General features: G+C 43.3%; 2 protein-coding genes across 8 annotated transcripts in view; one reads left to right on the forward strand and one right to left on the reverse strand.

Moving 5' to 3' along the window:
• Positions 1-1,388: 1,388 nt before the first annotated feature.
• LOC132471698 (aggrecan core protein-like) lies at positions 1,389-13,043 on the reverse strand. 3 transcript variants are annotated; one of them, XM_060070928.1, is made up of 19 exons: positions 12,871-13,043; positions 11,286-11,380; positions 11,089-11,180; positions 10,445-10,736; positions 10,106-10,280; positions 9,899-10,026; positions 9,488-9,781; positions 8,956-9,258; positions 8,689-8,863; positions 8,459-8,586; positions 8,044-8,337; positions 7,855-7,953; positions 5,759-7,717; positions 4,957-5,064; positions 4,217-4,375; positions 4,048-4,130; positions 3,751-3,895; positions 3,396-3,578; positions 1,389-2,935 (listed from the first exon to the last, which is right to left on the reverse strand). In XM_060070928.1, the coding sequence occupies exons 2-19, from the start codon at positions 11,371-11,373 to the stop codon at positions 2,862-2,864; spliced, it is 4,779 nt and encodes a 1,592-aa protein (XP_059926911.1). In that variant the 5' UTR covers positions 11,374-11,380; positions 12,871-13,043; the 3' UTR covers positions 1,389-2,861. The 3 variants fall into 3 exon arrangements, with proteins under 3 accessions (XP_059926911.1, XP_059926910.1, XP_059926912.1); XM_060070927.1 differs by having other exon boundaries at positions 4,957-5,070; positions 12,871-13,041; XM_060070929.1 differs by lacking the exon at positions 4,957-5,064 and having other exon boundaries at positions 12,871-13,041.
• Positions 13,044-16,246: 3,203 nt separating this feature from the next.
• The window catches only part of LOC132472510 (inositol hexakisphosphate and diphosphoinositol-pentakisphosphate kinase 2-like), a 40,188-nt gene continuing 39,696 nt past the window's right edge, over positions 16,247-16,738 (forward strand). For 2 of the 5 annotated variants that reach the window (XM_060072155.1, XM_060072157.1), the window contains exon 1: positions 16,247-16,442. The gene's annotated coding sequence lies outside the window, so the exon portion shown is untranslated. Of the gene's footprint in view, positions 16,443-16,663; positions 16,714-16,738 lie in introns of all 5 variants that reach the window. The other 3 variants (XM_060072156.1, XM_060072158.1, XM_060072159.1) reach the window with 3 other exon arrangements.

Consider the following 16,738-nt stretch of genomic DNA (forward strand, 5'->3'; position numbering starts at 1 on the left):
TTTTATTATACTTTGTAAAGCATTTATGGTGGTTTAAAAATTAAAAGCAAATCTGTTAACATGCCCATTTTTGTTATTATTGAAAGAAATGCTACCTTATTTCCAACAGAGACTAGGGCATAAAGAGGCCTTGGCCTTCTTTCACTTTTTTTGTTGGCAAATATTTGTGTTGGCAAATATTTCTTCTCTGGTGAGAGAGTGAAGACAATCAATTTCTCTCTACTTTCATGGCCAACAGATCGATTTTGGGTGAACCTCCATTAGTGGGTTTACAGCATATGCCAACTAGATTATACACACACACACACACACACACACACACACACACACACACACACACACACACACACACACACACACACACACACACACACACACACACACATACACATACACACACATATATACAAATACTCACACACCAATCACTATACATGAAGTTATCACTATGTTTTTTTGCCAATCAATGGAGTGAATTATAAATGGTTTCCCTGGAGTTGACAACACTACTGACCGCTCAAAATCATGGTGAGGATCTTCTTTTTCTTTCATTGTTTAAAAAAGGAGTATGCTGGTCACACAAGTGAAGTCAATACTGTGTCTGATTCAAGTTTGTCTGCATTATGAACACACAAAAAGTATTTTCGTTTTTACATGCTATACATTTTCTGAGTCTTCCACTTAAACAGCATCATGAACTCTTTAATACAAACATAAACATACACAATGTAAGCAGCACTCCAACAGTATAACTCGCTCAAAGGGTGTGTTCTCGAAGGCCGGGGCTAGAAAAAGTTTGTGTGTTTACGTTTGCCTGCAAACCGTTAGCTGGTGGGGGGGTGGCTGAGATGGAGAGAAGTTGTTAAAAGAGACCCCTTTCAGTCACCATGGCAGAACTGATGGCATCTGGGCCCCCACCCTGTTTTGCAAATAGAAATGTGCAGTAATTACATTATTCCAATGACGCAGCACTATGTCCTATTTCCACCGGCTGGTGCCATAGAAATATTGAGTAGGCGGAGGACCTGGTCGCCAGGTGAAAGGACCATTTGTTTTCTGTACCTGGAATTTTTGGGTGCTGATCCCGGAACATTTGGGTGGCAACCCGGCTGGAATGAGTGGTTTGACTGATCCCTCTCGTAGACTAATTATCTCATTTATTGGAGTCAAACATGCCTTTGACCAGGACTGCGTCTATACATGATGTGTGTATCTATAAGGTCAAATATGTCACCTACAAAGTATCACCATCAAATTATTTTTGTTTGACATTCATAGATAATAAACAAACAGGTATATTTAAGTACCCGGTGCAGAACTGCATCACACACCCGTTTGGACTCATGCAATATAACAGGTTCCATTCATCAAAGGAAATTGCGCAAATATATATTTTAAACATTTTATTTAATGTAGACATTCTTCTCACACCAACACCACACCAATTAAAATTTCCCTCTTTGCAACAGAATTTAAATATAGAGTATATTAATAATTAAACTAGAAAACAAAATTAAATAAGTGCCACAGCGCCTAGTTGACAAACAGTACATACACTTTCAGGTATCTTCCAATGATGTTATTAGGTGCTGGTGTTGTTTATCAAAGAGCGCATACAATTAAGTCAGGATTGATTGAAGAGGCTCAGCCTCCCATATAAAGTTAACACACAGTAGACACAATATACAAGCAGATAAGCATTTGTAGGACAAATTTGACACACCGTGTCTTGGAATAGTCTGGATCCACTGAGGTCAGGTTAGAAACATTACATGCAGAGCACAATAATGGAATAACAGCAATTATTATCATTATTATTAACTTATTAAATTACAGTTATTATTATTATTATTATTATTATTATACACTCAGGACACGTGCTCTGCACAGTTCTGCGGAAGAAGACGGCAACTTACTGAACACAGAGAAACTATGGCAACCTGTTACAATCAATTCTAACTTTTACCGAAAATAGAAATGTTAAAATATTCTTTGTATTTTGTGTGTCAATACAAATAAGGGTGTCAAAGTGTAGTATGGGAATGAGGGCGGTTGGCTCAGTCCAGTGCAGTGCAGGGCAATGGCTAATGGGTGGGTTAAGCAGAGACACGATCACTGTGATCAATAAATAAATGGTTTCCGATTAGCGGAGACGTCACCCTACTTTGAGTTTTGAAAACAACCAGATTACAATGCCCATTTTATTTCTCTATTCGATGTTTAGATAACTTTAGGCCGCTTAATATATAAACTGATCGGAAACAAGAAATATTAAATGACAAAATCTGATTTTCAGCAGATTACTTTTGTAAATGACACTGCTTGTTGTATATATGTGTCATTGAAATCATGGTGCATTGCTTGCTGAAAGAGAATCTTTTAAAATTGAATCATCATTGAATCATCTTTCAAAATACAAACCATTTCCATCATGTCTCATGCTAAAGTGCCATAATTCAGTTTAAATTCCGAGCAGAGCCAGAAGTCAGGTATGTGGAATATTGACCTCTGAAGGGCTTTGTATGTTTGGCCAGGATATGGACCAGACAGACAGTGAGCTAGTCATTCCCTGTGAACACATTGCTCACAAAAGTTGAAGACGTAGCCTATAGGAATGACTCAGGATGTCGAGACAACTGGAAACTCTTCACTAGAAAAGATCATCATATATCAGGACAAGTTGTATAAATGACGGGGCAGATGAGGAATTGACAAATACAATTACCAATACAATTATAAAATATACTCTTGTTTAATCCATTATCTATTTTTTCCGTCTGGATATTTACATTTTTAGTTAAGGAATTTGGTTTTCGCTAGATGTTAATTTAATACAGCTAATAAATGATTGTATTGCCTTCTTAGAGAAGCTCGTTGATGGATGATTCTTCTCTGGCCCTGGTGGTTCTCCGCTGTAGTGTTGGCTTTCCCTTCACTGTAAAGAAACAATCAACACAAGAACGATCCGTTAGCACCCAAAACAACCCAATAACAGGTCATTTAGTGAACAATTGCTGTGGATGTGTGTGTGTGTGTGTGTGTGTGTGTGTGTGTGTGTGTGTGTGTGTGTGTGTGTGTGTGTGTGTGTGTGTGTGTGTGTGTGTGTGTGTGTGTGTGTGTGTGTGTGTGTGTGGGGGGGGGGGTGTGTGTGTGTGGGGGGGGGTGTGTGTGTGTGTGTGTGTGTGTGTGTGTGTGTGTGTGTGTGTGTGTGTGTGTGTGTGTGTGTGTGTGTGTGTGTGTGTGTGTGTGTGTGTGTGTGTGTGTGTGTGTGTGTGTGTGTGTGTGTGTGGGGGGTGTGTGTGTGTGTGTGTGTGTGCAGTTGAGTCTTTGCGTGTGTGTGGGTCTTTGTAGGCATGCATGTTTATGTGTGTGTGGTTGTATGTGCATGGACTCACCGGCAGTACATTGAACCTGCGGTTTCTCCCACTGTCCATCCGGCTTGCAATGTACCACTGGGGTATGTCGCTGTCTGTAGCCTGCGTTGCACTGGTAGCGGACGATGGATTTGACCGGGTAGTACTCCTTCTTATCCCCATACTTGCTGGCGTTCTCCACCTCTGGCGGTGAGCCACATAAGACTGCAGGAACAATCAAAGTTCGTTTAGACATTTTTTTAAACATATCTTTCTTTCAAATTAAGCCTATTCCTAATCATCTGATGCGCATTCATTTCTTTCCATGAATAAAACGATAAAAGGTTGGTGCATTCTGGCAGCAGTCTCCCACTGAGCTCCATCAAGCCGTGCCTACCTGGGCCTTTCTTGCAGGTGAACGGCAGGTGGTAGTTGCAGGGCACGTCGTTCCACTGGCCCTGCTCGTGCCAGATCATCACCACACAGTCCTCCCCCGAGTTGAAGTAGTTATCTGGCTGGTTGGGCCTCCAGTTCACGTATTGCTGAGAACGGATTGACAATGTCAAGGGTTATTTTGTTCAGTGGTAAACCCAGTCATGCCCATGTCCAAGTGTCCGTTATGCTTACATTTCAATAGCAGTCCAATGATTCTTCATTCTATTCTTTGCTATGTTATATCCTAACCTACACTTACCAGTGGGGTGCCATCCGTCCAGCGGAAGTCGTTCTCCACTGTTTTATCATTCAGCCCAATCCACTGGTAGTCCTGTGCGTTTGCTGTGGGAAAACAGTGAATGATTGATGTGTTTCGCTTCTAAACTGTTCCTTTGCACACAAACCGACCGACCAAGAGTGTTACTCACAGTTGACAAAGTCTTGCTCCTCGGGGGTGATAATGCTGACCAGATGAGAATCAATGTCCCTGCAGTGCTGCTCTGCATCCAACCACGTCTCTCTTGCAAAGAAGTGCAGGTAGCAGTTGCCCTGGAATTTAGTCCAGCCCTCTTCGCACTTTTGTTCATCTGTCAGCAACCACACCCAATTCAATCAATGTTGTCCCTTCATCTGGACACTTCCAATTGCTACTCAGAGTACGTACACAGAAAAGCTACCAAGTGGTTTACTAACATTTTAGATCTGTTCAACCCCAACAATTTAGAACTATATCTTACCTAATCATTTGTATGATCCTTACTAAATGGTATGTTCTGTGAGGTTAAACCCATATTATACAAAATGGATTGGCACGTACATAAAATGAGTCAATAATGGATAAATAGGGGTTGGATACAGTACATAATCAACATTGACATTTGAACCTTAAAACAACAAATGTCCCATAATAGAATGCAACATTTTACACAATACTTTACCTTGAGTATCATGTGCGGTATTTTGAAGTAAATAGCACACTATGACATTTTGCATTATAAGAAGGGTTCTATTATGACTTGCTGCAGCGTGTTAATCATGAAATAGCAGTTGAAGCAAAGCCTATAGACTGTAGCTTCTACATAAGCACATCTCATAATGATACTGTCCACTGCTGGCCTCCATGTTGTCTGGTGTTAGTAATTATAAGCTGAAGCAGATCCAACCCTACCAATCTCACAGCGATCCCCTCCATAACTGGGCAGGCATAAGCATTTGTAAGAGTCGGCACTTTCCACACAGGTGGCTCCGTTGGCACAGGGGTTGGAATGGCACACATCTACTTCTGCAAAAAAGGCGTTGGCGTGAGGCATTTGAGGCAAAGCTTGGCATATCGGCAGGTGAGGTGTATGTGTTTTGGCTGTAGCAGCATATCTTAGATTTTTGTCGAATTTGACTGATGTCCCATGATCCAAAAACTCTCATACACTGAGTAACCTCAGGTTAATATCGTCACTCAGTGCATGTCTGTTAAATCCTCCCCCTAAGGGATTGATACAATTGTATGGAGCATTTTGCAGACAGTTTACTTTTGGATCAGCAGTTCAATGCGTCATAATTCAAATCTGCAAATGAGCTGAGCACACATACGATGCCAGAGATCATATGTAGCACGGGTTGAGCAGGCGGTAAGCAGACTGAGAGCAGACTTACGGGCATAGCGGACCTGTCTGAAGAACCATGTCATCAACAAATGTGACTCATAATTTCCTTGTGTTACGTATCAACAAAAAAAACTTACTGACACATAGGACAACCCACCAACCATGAGATATTTATATGCAAATCAATAGATCATGAAGTTGAAATGCAACACAACATATCCCATACAAAATACGGAGGTCAAACAATCCAGACAGAACAGAGAGCAGAAAAATTATCATTAGTACAGTTATTATATTTCATGTACTTGTATTTACACTGCTAGGGTTAGAAGCTTATAGTGAATAGCCATCGTGAATATTGTGACTCACCATTTACTCCTTCAGTGACGCTCGGTGCCTGAAGGGTGGTGGCCGGGGGTTGGGTGACATTGACAGCCAGTGCGGCTGGTGCAATGTCAGGTCTAATGCTCCCATACAAATCTTCTGCAGTCTCTACCTTGAGCGTGTTCCCCACTTCTGGCTCTGCTGTGCTTTCTGTGAGCTCCCTGTCAGCAGATGTAGTGGGTATAACCAGGGGTTTTCCAGAGGTATCCCCCGATGAGCCACCACTGGTTGTGGGTGAGATGACGTTCCCACTCCTACTATTCCCACTACCGGAGAAGAAGCTTCTGCCGGTGCTTCCGTCTCCACTATACTCCGCTGACCCTAGTCCGAGCTCAAGGAATTGAGTGGCTGTGGTGGACTGCTCTGTCATCTCATTTCCATATAAGAATGTTACACTGCCCTCTTCTTCGCTAGTAGACGACTCAGATCCAGAGATTCCAGATCCAGAGATTCCAGATCCAGAGATACCATATCCAGAGATTCCAGATCCAGAGATTCCAGATCCAGAGATACCATATCCAGAGATTCCAGAGCCAATCCCTGAGCCTGACCCGGAACCAGAGGGTCCAAATCCAGACAGGTCTCCACTACTCTCTTGTCCAGAACCATATAATAAAACCCCAGAAGCCTCCCCTTCTCCAGAGGATGACTCTGTGAGGTCAGTTAACCCTGATCCATCAAAGGTCACACCCGAGAAGAACCCAGAGCCCTCTCCAGAGCCTGAACTACTCAGACCACTTGGCATGCCTGATCCTGAAATGCCTCCAGAACCACTGAACTCAAGCAGACCTCCCCCCAGCTCAAACTCCTTATCGACTGAGGTGGAAACGTCAACCAGTTCACCATCTACCAGTAGGATGCGAACCTCTCTATTGCCTGATTCCTCTCCTGATGATCCGCTGGCACTTCCTGAGGCTGAGAATGCTAATGGGAACCCACTGAACCCAGAAAGCTCTTGGGCTGAGCCAGGATCAGACGTGCCGCAAGATGTTCCACTTCCAGATATGTCTGAGGAGGGAGAGCCACTCTCACCAGAGCTACAACCGGATCCTGCCTGCTCCCTACTGCCACTAAACATCCCAGAGCTGCTGTCAGGAAGGTACGTAATGATCTCTGTGCTTCCCTTTCCTGCCTCTTGAGGTCCTCCTGAAGCAGAGCCTTCTCCAGACAGAAAACTACCACTACCTGAGAAAATTACTTTGATGACTGATGCCAATCCACTGCCCTCGGATCCAGAAAGGTTGTCGCCGCTCAATCCAGATCCTCCACTAGGAAGTTCAGCGCTTCCACTGCCAGACTGCTGTCCAGATCCAGACATGTCTCCTGAAGTAATGTGGTCTCCGGATCCAGATAAGACCTTAGAACCATATAGGTCTCCAGAACCAGACAGGTCTCCAGAACCAGACATGTCTCCTGAAGTAATGTGGTCTCCGGATCCAGATAAGACCTTAGAACCAGATAGGTCTCCAGAACCAGACAGGTCTCCAGAACCAGACATGTCTCCAGAACTTGATAATTCACCAGAACCAGGCATGGCACCGGATCCAGACAGTTCTCCAGAACCAGATAGGACCCCAGAACCAGACAAGTCCCCGGAACCAGATAGGACCCAAGAACCAGACATGTCTCCCGGACCAGATAGGACCTCGGAACCAGACGGGTCTCCTGATCCAGTTGGGTCACCAGACCCGGGCATAGCACCAGATCCTGACTGTTCCCCGGAACCAGACGGGTCACCAGACCCAGGCATAACACCAGATCCTGAATCATCCCCGGAACCAGATGTGTCACCAGAGCCGGGCCCTGTCCCAGATCCAGATGCTGATAGGTCTCCAGAGTGATCACCAGAGGCCATGCTGACACCCAGACCAGACCCATAATCCGCTGAGCCTGATCCAGAACCTGAAGGCTCCACAGGGATGGGCAGGGCAATGGAAGGAGATGCTGTAGAAAGGAGAAGATGCAGGAACCATGTAAGAAAACAGCATACAGAGCAAATTCAGGTATAAAACAAAGAAGAGAGACGAGACTGGGATGTTTTGGGTGAACTATGTCTTTGCATATGAGAAGACGCAACTTACCAATCTTGAGCAAATCATTGATTGATGTAAGGTTTAACAAAGCTTCTTGGATCTCTGTGATGTTCAATCCAGTTTCATTTGCGATGAGCAAAATATCCACTATAGAAATCATCATACATAACATGCTGTTGTTATCACAATAAATGTGTTATTATCGGAAAACTTTGATGGAGTTGGTTCACTACGTACCCTTGAAACAATAGGCATCATATTTGGCGTAAGGGTCAGGGTATCCAGTCTGGTTGGAGTGAGTATAAACTGTGTGCACTCCTGACTTCCCTGCCCCACATTGCGCCCGGGGGTTGTTGATGGGGTAACGAACACTGCGGTCAAGGAGCCAGCCCGCACGACACTTATCAAAGCCCATTTTCCATGTGGCGTACAGCTCTCCTGTGGAGGCCAGGGTGGCATTCTCCTCCTGACAGCGAGAGAGCGCCTCATCATACGTGAAACCTTCAGCGGAACTGACGTGGAACACCTCACCTTAGATATTTAGAGGAGTAGAGAGAAAGTGTCAGTATGGGTGAAGTAAGCTAAAGAGCTAAGCTAAGAGCTAAGCTAAGTGCTTGGGAACCGAAATTGCTATGCCCCGAAAAAGTCCCACCTTTGAGCCCATCAACGTAGCAATACACATCATAGCGCTCGTCTGCGGGTCTCAAGCCGTAGGACCTGACCCCGGGCTGCTCCATCAGGTCTCCTGCGCACTTATCACGAGGAGACACAATGGGGTACCTGGATGGGGATGAATAATTGTGGAAGACATTTTTAGGTTGGATGGTGAATGGTTACAGAGCTACACTAGCTAGCTCTGAAGGAATAGCGTGTAATAATTACCTGACTGTCTGATCCAGTAACCAGCCTGCGTCACACTGGTGATATCCAGCCCTGTATTCGGCCTGAAGTTGATCTGCGGTGGCAATGGATGCCCCGATACTCTGGCACGCCAGCTGTGCCTCCACGAATGAAAACGCATAGCGACCAGCGCCTGAACGGTAATGGAACACCAGGCCTAGAAAGGAAGAAACAACCAACTTTATTTAAATCAGTTGATAATGCTATGCTGTCTTAGATTCCAGTTGGAGACATAGTTGAAGTCCTTACCGGTCGACGGCATCACAAAGCCTTTGCCCGGCTCCCTGTTGATGTGAGTCCTGGTCGTGACCTTCTCTATAACCTTGTGGATGTCCTCTTTGACGTCGGGCGGCTGGGTCAGGGACGACTCGGTCGGGCTCTGCGTGTAGTCAAAGGTGGGCGGCTGCTGAGTCACCACCTCACCGACCGCTTCGCTTCCCTTTGTGGCGCCAAACAGAACCAGGGGGGTCATGTTTACCGTGGCAACACTCAGAATGCTGCTGTCCACTTCTGTAAAGGATTCCATGCCTGAGCTTTCTTCGTCTGGGGACTCTGTGGACGTGATAGAGGAGAAAGAGTGACTGTTTGTATCCGCCTTTTCTTTTTCCGGAAGATGGGCAGAGTATTAACGATAGGAGTAAGTCATAAACTGTACTGTCGAGAGAGTGCCTGTTTATATCCGTCTCAACTTTTGCAGGAAGATGGGCAGAGTAATAACGATAGGAGTAAGTGATGAACTAACAGTTCTCCTGTCTTGTGTCTTGTGGCTGAGGGCACCCACCTGTGTAGCAGATGGCGTCGTAGCGGGTCTCCAGAAGGGGGTACCCTGTTTGGTTGGCATGCAGGTAGACAGTGCGTACCCCCAGCAGACCCCCTCCGCATTGCGGCCTCCGGACATTGATGGGGTAACGGACGCTCATGTCGGCCAGCCAGCCGGCGTTACAGACATCCATGCCTCCCTGCCAAGCCAGGTAAAGCTGCCCCGTAGTGGCCAGCTGAGCCCCCTGCTGAGAGCACTGATCCACAGCCTGGGCATGGGTGAACTTAGCCGGAGAACCGCTGTAGAAAACTCTGCCTACATGAGATGAAACGGGAAAATGTGAGTCGATCGCATGCATAGGGGGAAATGAAATAGCATCATGCGTCTATAAGAAATTATGGATTAAGCATATCACAGCAGTTTGTTAAGTACCTGTCATCTTCTCAGCGAAACAGTAGACGTCATAAGTCTCGTTGACTTCTCTCACTCCATAGGTCCTGACCCCAGGAAGGTCATCTTTATCACCATAGCATTTCTCTCGCGGATCATGAATGGGGTACCTTATGATGAAAAGGGTACTAGGGATTGATCTCAAGTGTCCAAGTTTACACAGATCTTAAATGAAAGTTGCCAACTGACCTGACAGTTTGATCAGAGAGCCAGCCAGCATCACATTGGTGGAATCCATCATCATAAGCAGCCTGTAGCTGTTCTGGGGTAGCAATGACTGCACTATTCTGGATGCAGGCAGCCTTGGCTTTTTCAAAAGTTAAACTGTAGCGAGTAGTTATGGCACGATAGTGGAAAACGATTCCTTTAGAGAAAAAGCAAACGCACGATTATCACCATGGTATCCCTAATAGTTTTTTTTACAGTAGATACAGTATGAAGTGTACACCATTATGTAGAGCTTAAATGAATGACAAGAAGAACCTCTCACAACATATGCTCTAGTTGTGCTCGGTTCTGGTGTCACACCTTGGACCTGAACGTGTACAGTGTCATGGTGGTCCTCGATGCCTTGCTGAACCTCGCAGCGGTAGATCCCCGTGTCGTTGGAGCGCAGCTCGGACATCTTGATGCTGGCGTCGCTGGGCGTTGAGGGGTAGCCCACCATCTGAACCCTGTCCAGGTAGTTGATGTCGACGCGCACTCTTCCCTCCATCGCTACGAGCACCGTGGTGGTTTTCTCCTTGGTCACACGGCTCCATTTGATGCGATGGGAGAGAGGTGTAATGGTAGGTGCTCCTGGGTCGTTGACGGTGAGATCCTACAAGGAGGATAATTAATAGTGTTTGGCTATCATGTTGGTAAATGGTAAATGGATTTTTTGTAACCAGTGGCCACCCAAAGCGCTTTACAATATTGCCTAACATTCACTTCATGCACACATTCACGCACCGCGACATGCAAAGCGACAGACAGCTAGTCAGGAGCAGTTAGGGTGAGGTGTCTTGCTCAGGGACACCTCGTCACTCAGCTAGAAGGAGCCGGGATCGTACTAGCAACCTTGTGTGGTTACCAGCCAACCCGCTCTACCTCCTGACCTACCGCCGGCTATCATGTTTCACAACTGATTCAGGGTATCTAGCAAATATCCATCCTATATAAGCACAATATACCTGGAAGTAGCATGGTAGAATCAAGGATCCTCCCAATAAAGAGTGCTGGGGACCCTCCAGAGGAATGCTAACACTTAGTACTTCTTCAGGGTCTAGAGGAAGAGAGGCGCTTTTAAACTCCCAATACAAACAGAAAATGAATGTTATCTGAAATTTGATGGTTCTTAATCTCATGATCCAACAATTTGTTTACTTACCTAGAAAAGAGACGTCATCATACATGTAATCAAATGATGCTGAAATGATGTTTAGACATACTGATAGTATTGCAATCCTCTTCCACATGTTGTGCCTGCAAAATAAAAAGGTAGAAGCAAAAACACATCATCTGAATAAGTTAAAGGTTAAATACTAAAAGAATACATCTTCAATTCAGAGATTTAATATTTCGACATTATTATCAAACCAACAACATAATAGATACTTTGCATATTGATTAAAACAATTTTCTATTCTTCACAGTTAACCTTTTATGTGAAGAATACAAATGTCTGTGTGTGCTTGCATTTGTCTTTGGTTTTCAGAGCCTTTTTCCTTATTTACAGACCTATCGGACTGAAAAGCACCTAATGCGTCATGGTGGTCAACAACTTGGTTGGACTTCCTCTAAACGGCACTTTGTCACATGAATGAGGTGCAGTGATTGAAATCGTTAAAGTGTGTGATACAATCCAAATAAAAAAATAATTTAAAGGTCACAAGGCTAAGAGATTGCCACGTTTGTAAAGTGATTTAAAACCTGGCACAAAGCGCTATCCTGGCCTACCCTCTGAGAGAGCAAACAAACCGTACAGCCTTTCCGCTTTGGCACTGACAGACATTCTGCATGTCTGCGCAAACTGGGCTGAATGTCCTTATTCAGGTTTTTATTTATTCAACGGCAATGGCTTTTAGATTTAACACTACACTTATGAGGCGAAAATTCCCTCAGAGTACCGGATTGAACAAACTGTGGCTCGCACAACCCTTTGAAACAAAACAAACCACCCAAATTCGTCCTTTTTTGATTAGGCCCCCTAAAAGCGTTTTCTGAGTGAGCGACACATCGTCAACGGTTGAGTTATGTGCGGGGTCCTGGCGACGCGCTTCACACTGCGCTCATTGATCTCGAGCGCCGGGAGCTATTCCCGTAGAGACCCCGGGGGCCCATAGACCAGATCTGTTCCCTTCTGAGGCAGGTATTATGGTAGCTCTGACGACATTGGGGCCTATGCAAACATTGCAGTATGGAAGCGCAGAAGCCCTTCCCATCATGCCTCAACACTGCTCACATTCAGATGAAATAATTAGAAAGTGCCGAGGCATATGAGGCAGACCGATGCTGCATATGGCCGGCAGGACTCTGATCCACAACAAAGCAGCGCTTTAGGAAAAGTCCTCACAATTTTTCATACATTCTGATTGCTTCATGAGTACATGGGGAGCATTGTTCTTTTGCAGCAAGCATCAACTGAAGAACTTGAACTTGAACTCAAATAAGTAGTTCTGTGTGGATCTCCCAAGCCATGAAAGCAACCCATAGTATAGGAACTCATTTCAGTATAATAACGTATTATAAGATCACAACAATTTAATATTATGATAACATATTTTAACATCAAAACAATATAATATAGTGCTTAATGTCAAAGCCATTATCCTAACTTGCTGTTAATGTAGTTTAATGACTAAACAAATCAATAAGTAAATAAAATGAAAAAAGGTGACAATGACTATATGTCCAAGTTATACTTCTTGAATCTGTACAAATGTGATAAACACAGAAAACAAAATATTTCCTACCTCTTGAGATGTGTTCACACAAATAATTGAGTATAGTTTCTATATTTCAGTTTGGTGAGGTCTTCAGTGAATTAAATCCCAATCGATGCTTGTCCGTTCTCCAGTGCACCTTGGTCACAAGTACAAACTGGAAAGAGGGTTCCTTCAGATGAGGAATGGGCTTAGTTGTCAAAGTTCGATGAAGGGGCGGAGGGTGCAGACACATGGCAAGAAGAGAGACTGTTTCACCTACCCCATAGCACATGGCACGTATGAGGTAACGTGTCCTTTGAGTGTGTGTGTGTGTGTGTGTGTGTGTGTGTGTGTGTGTGTGTGTGTGTGTGTGTGTGTGAGTGTGAGTGGGGGGGTATTTGAAATATAAAAATTATATTCCACATTAAGGAAAACAAAATACTGAGCTAGAAAAAAAATAATCTGTAAAAGCTGTCACTTTTGGGTTCTTTAGTAGGTTCTATCTTCTTATTTTATTTATTTGAGTTTCCATTATATATTTCTGAGAACAATAGAGAGGCAGTAGTATGTGGTATATTTATTACATTTAACTAACTCTATGTTTGTGGTTCCACTCCATCCAGTGGTTTTGAGACAAAGCAGTTCTTTCATGAGTTCCTTCACAGGGGTACTGTGGACCTCTTAAAGGACAGGAAATACCATGTACTGAAAACTCACAAACATATCAGATCTGTAAAAAAACTAACCTTTATTTAAATCTCCTCATTGTTTGATTGCATTCTAATAAGTAACGTAAGCCTTTTTCAAAGATATGTGTTGGATTGTTGTTAAATGATACCAGGGTGTTACAGGCCTACACTAGGCCAGCTGTTGTAGCTATTTGTTGTAACTATGATGTGTGTGAATAAATTCTCCATGATGTTTTCCTTCTAACAATACTTTCACCTTAGACCCTCTGAGAGGAAGAGGAGTACTTGAGAATATTTCAGAGTTCTCCATTTAACTGAAGTCTAAACATATTCACCTGAACTCCACTGGGCAGTGTATGGATGGTTTTGGAACAGGGTGTGTGCCTAGGTGCTATATTTGTCTCGAAGCATAATGGGAAAATTGACTTGCACTACAGGAACTGCAGGCAGTACATTTCCTCAACACCCTGTTAGTGTTGACTATAAATTTCCTTGTCAACAGATCAGACACTGGGCAATATTTAACCCTAACGTTGAAGTCATTGGGAAAGATTTAGTACTTGGAATGATTGAATGGAGAAAACAAAATGACCAGAAGCAATTTAAACAAAGTACGGTAATCCTGGAGTTGCATTTGGCTGGAATTGTTAGAGAGAAATTAACTAAGGTTTCAGTAACGGAACTGTAGCTTCATTGTAAGCCACACTTTCCCAGCCAAACAAGTCCCTGACGTTTCTTATCTTTGCTCGGTGTAGAGATTAAAAACAAGTTTATCTCTTAACCACATCTCTTTCAACTATTATGTCTCTTTTTTTCCCCAACCCAATGATCCCTAGAATAAAGCAGGTCCAAAATAAAGCAGGTCCAGGTGGCCGTTGCTGCAGTGTATATATATATATATATATATATATATATATATACATACACTACCGTTCAAAAGTTTGGGGTCACTTAGAAATGTCCTGATTTTTAAAAGAAAAGCACAGTTTTTTTCAATGGAGGTTAAATTAAATTAATCAGAAATACAGTCTAGACATTGTTAGTGTGGTAAATGAGTAGTTGAAAATGACAGATTTTTGTACTGTCCTTTTCAGAAGTGTACAGAGGCCCATTTCCAGCAACCATCACTCCTGTGTTCTAATGGTGCATTGTTTGGCTAATAGTTTCCATTATTTATTTAGATTTACTTCTGTTTTTTTTTTTTTTTTCTGAAGTTAAAATATATTTATTTTCTTAATTAATTCTGAACAAATAAATTTAGAGCAACTGAAAATCAAGCATTTTGTGGTTTGCAGAGTTGAACTTGACACTCAAATGTGAAAGAGTGTGTTCGACAAGGTTGATTCAGCTGCCACATAGAGGATAGACTATGCTCCAGCATGACAACCACGACCACTGCGACACGGTCACACAAACATGTTTAAAAAAGGCCTATCCGTGGGTGTTTGTGGAGGCTTGTGTGAATTGAACGAACACATCGCTACGAGACCCTTTTTAAGGTGTTGCTGACAGAACTCAGACAGACTCTTTTCGGCATGCTGCAGCAGAACTGGGGACTGATTGGCTGATAAAGGGCCTTGTCCGACAGACCAATGACTTGACCAGACCCCCGGCAAACCCCCCCACCCCTCAAGGCACACACTCCAGGTCTATTAAATGCTGCATTTCCTGCATTACTGCATGGGTGGTGTGGCAGGGCACACGTGTGTCACCTGAAAGGGGTCTTACAAGTGTGTTTTATACAGGTTTCTGTCACGTGTTGAATGGCTCAAGTGGTTCACCTCTGATGTTAAAATAACTTCCAGATGGTGTTCCATACAGGGAGTCCATATGGTGCATGGAGATGAGTTTTAGTGCTAGTTGCAGAAATGAATCGCTCTTTTGAATAAAGAGAGATCCACCCCAGATTCCTGTCATGGTCATCTATTACAAATTCTCTCATTAAAGAAAGTGAACTGATGTAATAATCATCTTGCTCTGTTAGAATCCATTATAACTATGGAATATGCGAACAAAAACCTTAATTTCACACATCCCCACCCATAATATTGAATATAATAAGCTGTAGTTATATTTGAAGTCCAATCTATTTCTAGTTATGCCCTTTTCATACATACTTTAATAATTCTGGTTTACTAATTCTGTTATTTCATCAACAGATTAACAGCCGTAACATTTTGCCGCCACAGTGTTGGATTCATCGAAAAGCTTTCAAATAGCATTAATCAGGATACAATTGGATACTTGGGAACCTAGACACTAGCAATGAACCCTAACCAGTGTCTTTGGGTCCATTCATACCTCCTCCCACTCCCCTATCCTGACCTGACCCAGGTCTTTCAGACAGTGTATCTCTGGCCATGGCTAATTGAAGCCACGTGCAAGCTATAGGCAGTAGGCTGCTTCTATGTTAAAGAAGTCTTTGTGACAGGTTCAGATAATTTAAGAGGCAAAGTATAAGGGAGATCAGAGATTAAACCGTTTAAACCAGAGGAAGCGGTACAGTAGTTAATTATTCAAGGTTAAATCAGTGAAATAGGTTAGTTGCATAATTTAAAGTAAATAGCCCCATGGGTCCATGCATGGATGTGAAGGAAACCGACTTTGGAAATGTATTTATTTATGTATCCATTTATTAACTACACTAATACTATAACTATTAACTTTTCATCTGAAGGACCTACTTATTACGCAAGAGGGCAGTAAAGCTTATTTTCCCATAGGGAATACCACTCGGAGCAGAATTGCTGTCTTTCGTCACGTATTGGTTAAAACGCAGCTTAGGTCATACCTCTGTGAACAAAATATGCTTTCCCATTGGCTGCCCTTCACGATAATCAGTTTCTGATTCAAATGAGAAACATTAGACTGGTTTCGTGTGCGATCTGTCAAGACAATTAACCGAACAGGACTACACTGTAATGCTACTCTGTAAGTAGCGTCGATCTATTTAATAATGTCATGTAAATCCTTTCTTGAAGGACTGAAACTGCGTTTCAAGGGTTAACCGCGGATATTCGCTGTCATCCAAATGGCTCTGGCAGACTTGTTTACGTCTCATAGCCAAATCCACCACACCAGCTAATGTTAAACACGTTAAAAATAGCGAGTGTACTTGTTTTTATAAATCCTTTGCTTTTACATGCCACCAGAAGGCTTATCGTTTGAATGTGGGAAGAGCTGGTGGAACGTTTTACTTAAGGTAATGCCTGTGCTATTATCATTTT

The sequence above is a fragment of the Gadus macrocephalus genome, chromosome 14, assembly GCF_031168955.1.
Source record: "Gadus macrocephalus chromosome 14, ASM3116895v1".
Taxonomy (NCBI): domain Eukaryota; kingdom Metazoa; phylum Chordata; class Actinopteri; order Gadiformes; family Gadidae; genus Gadus; species Gadus macrocephalus.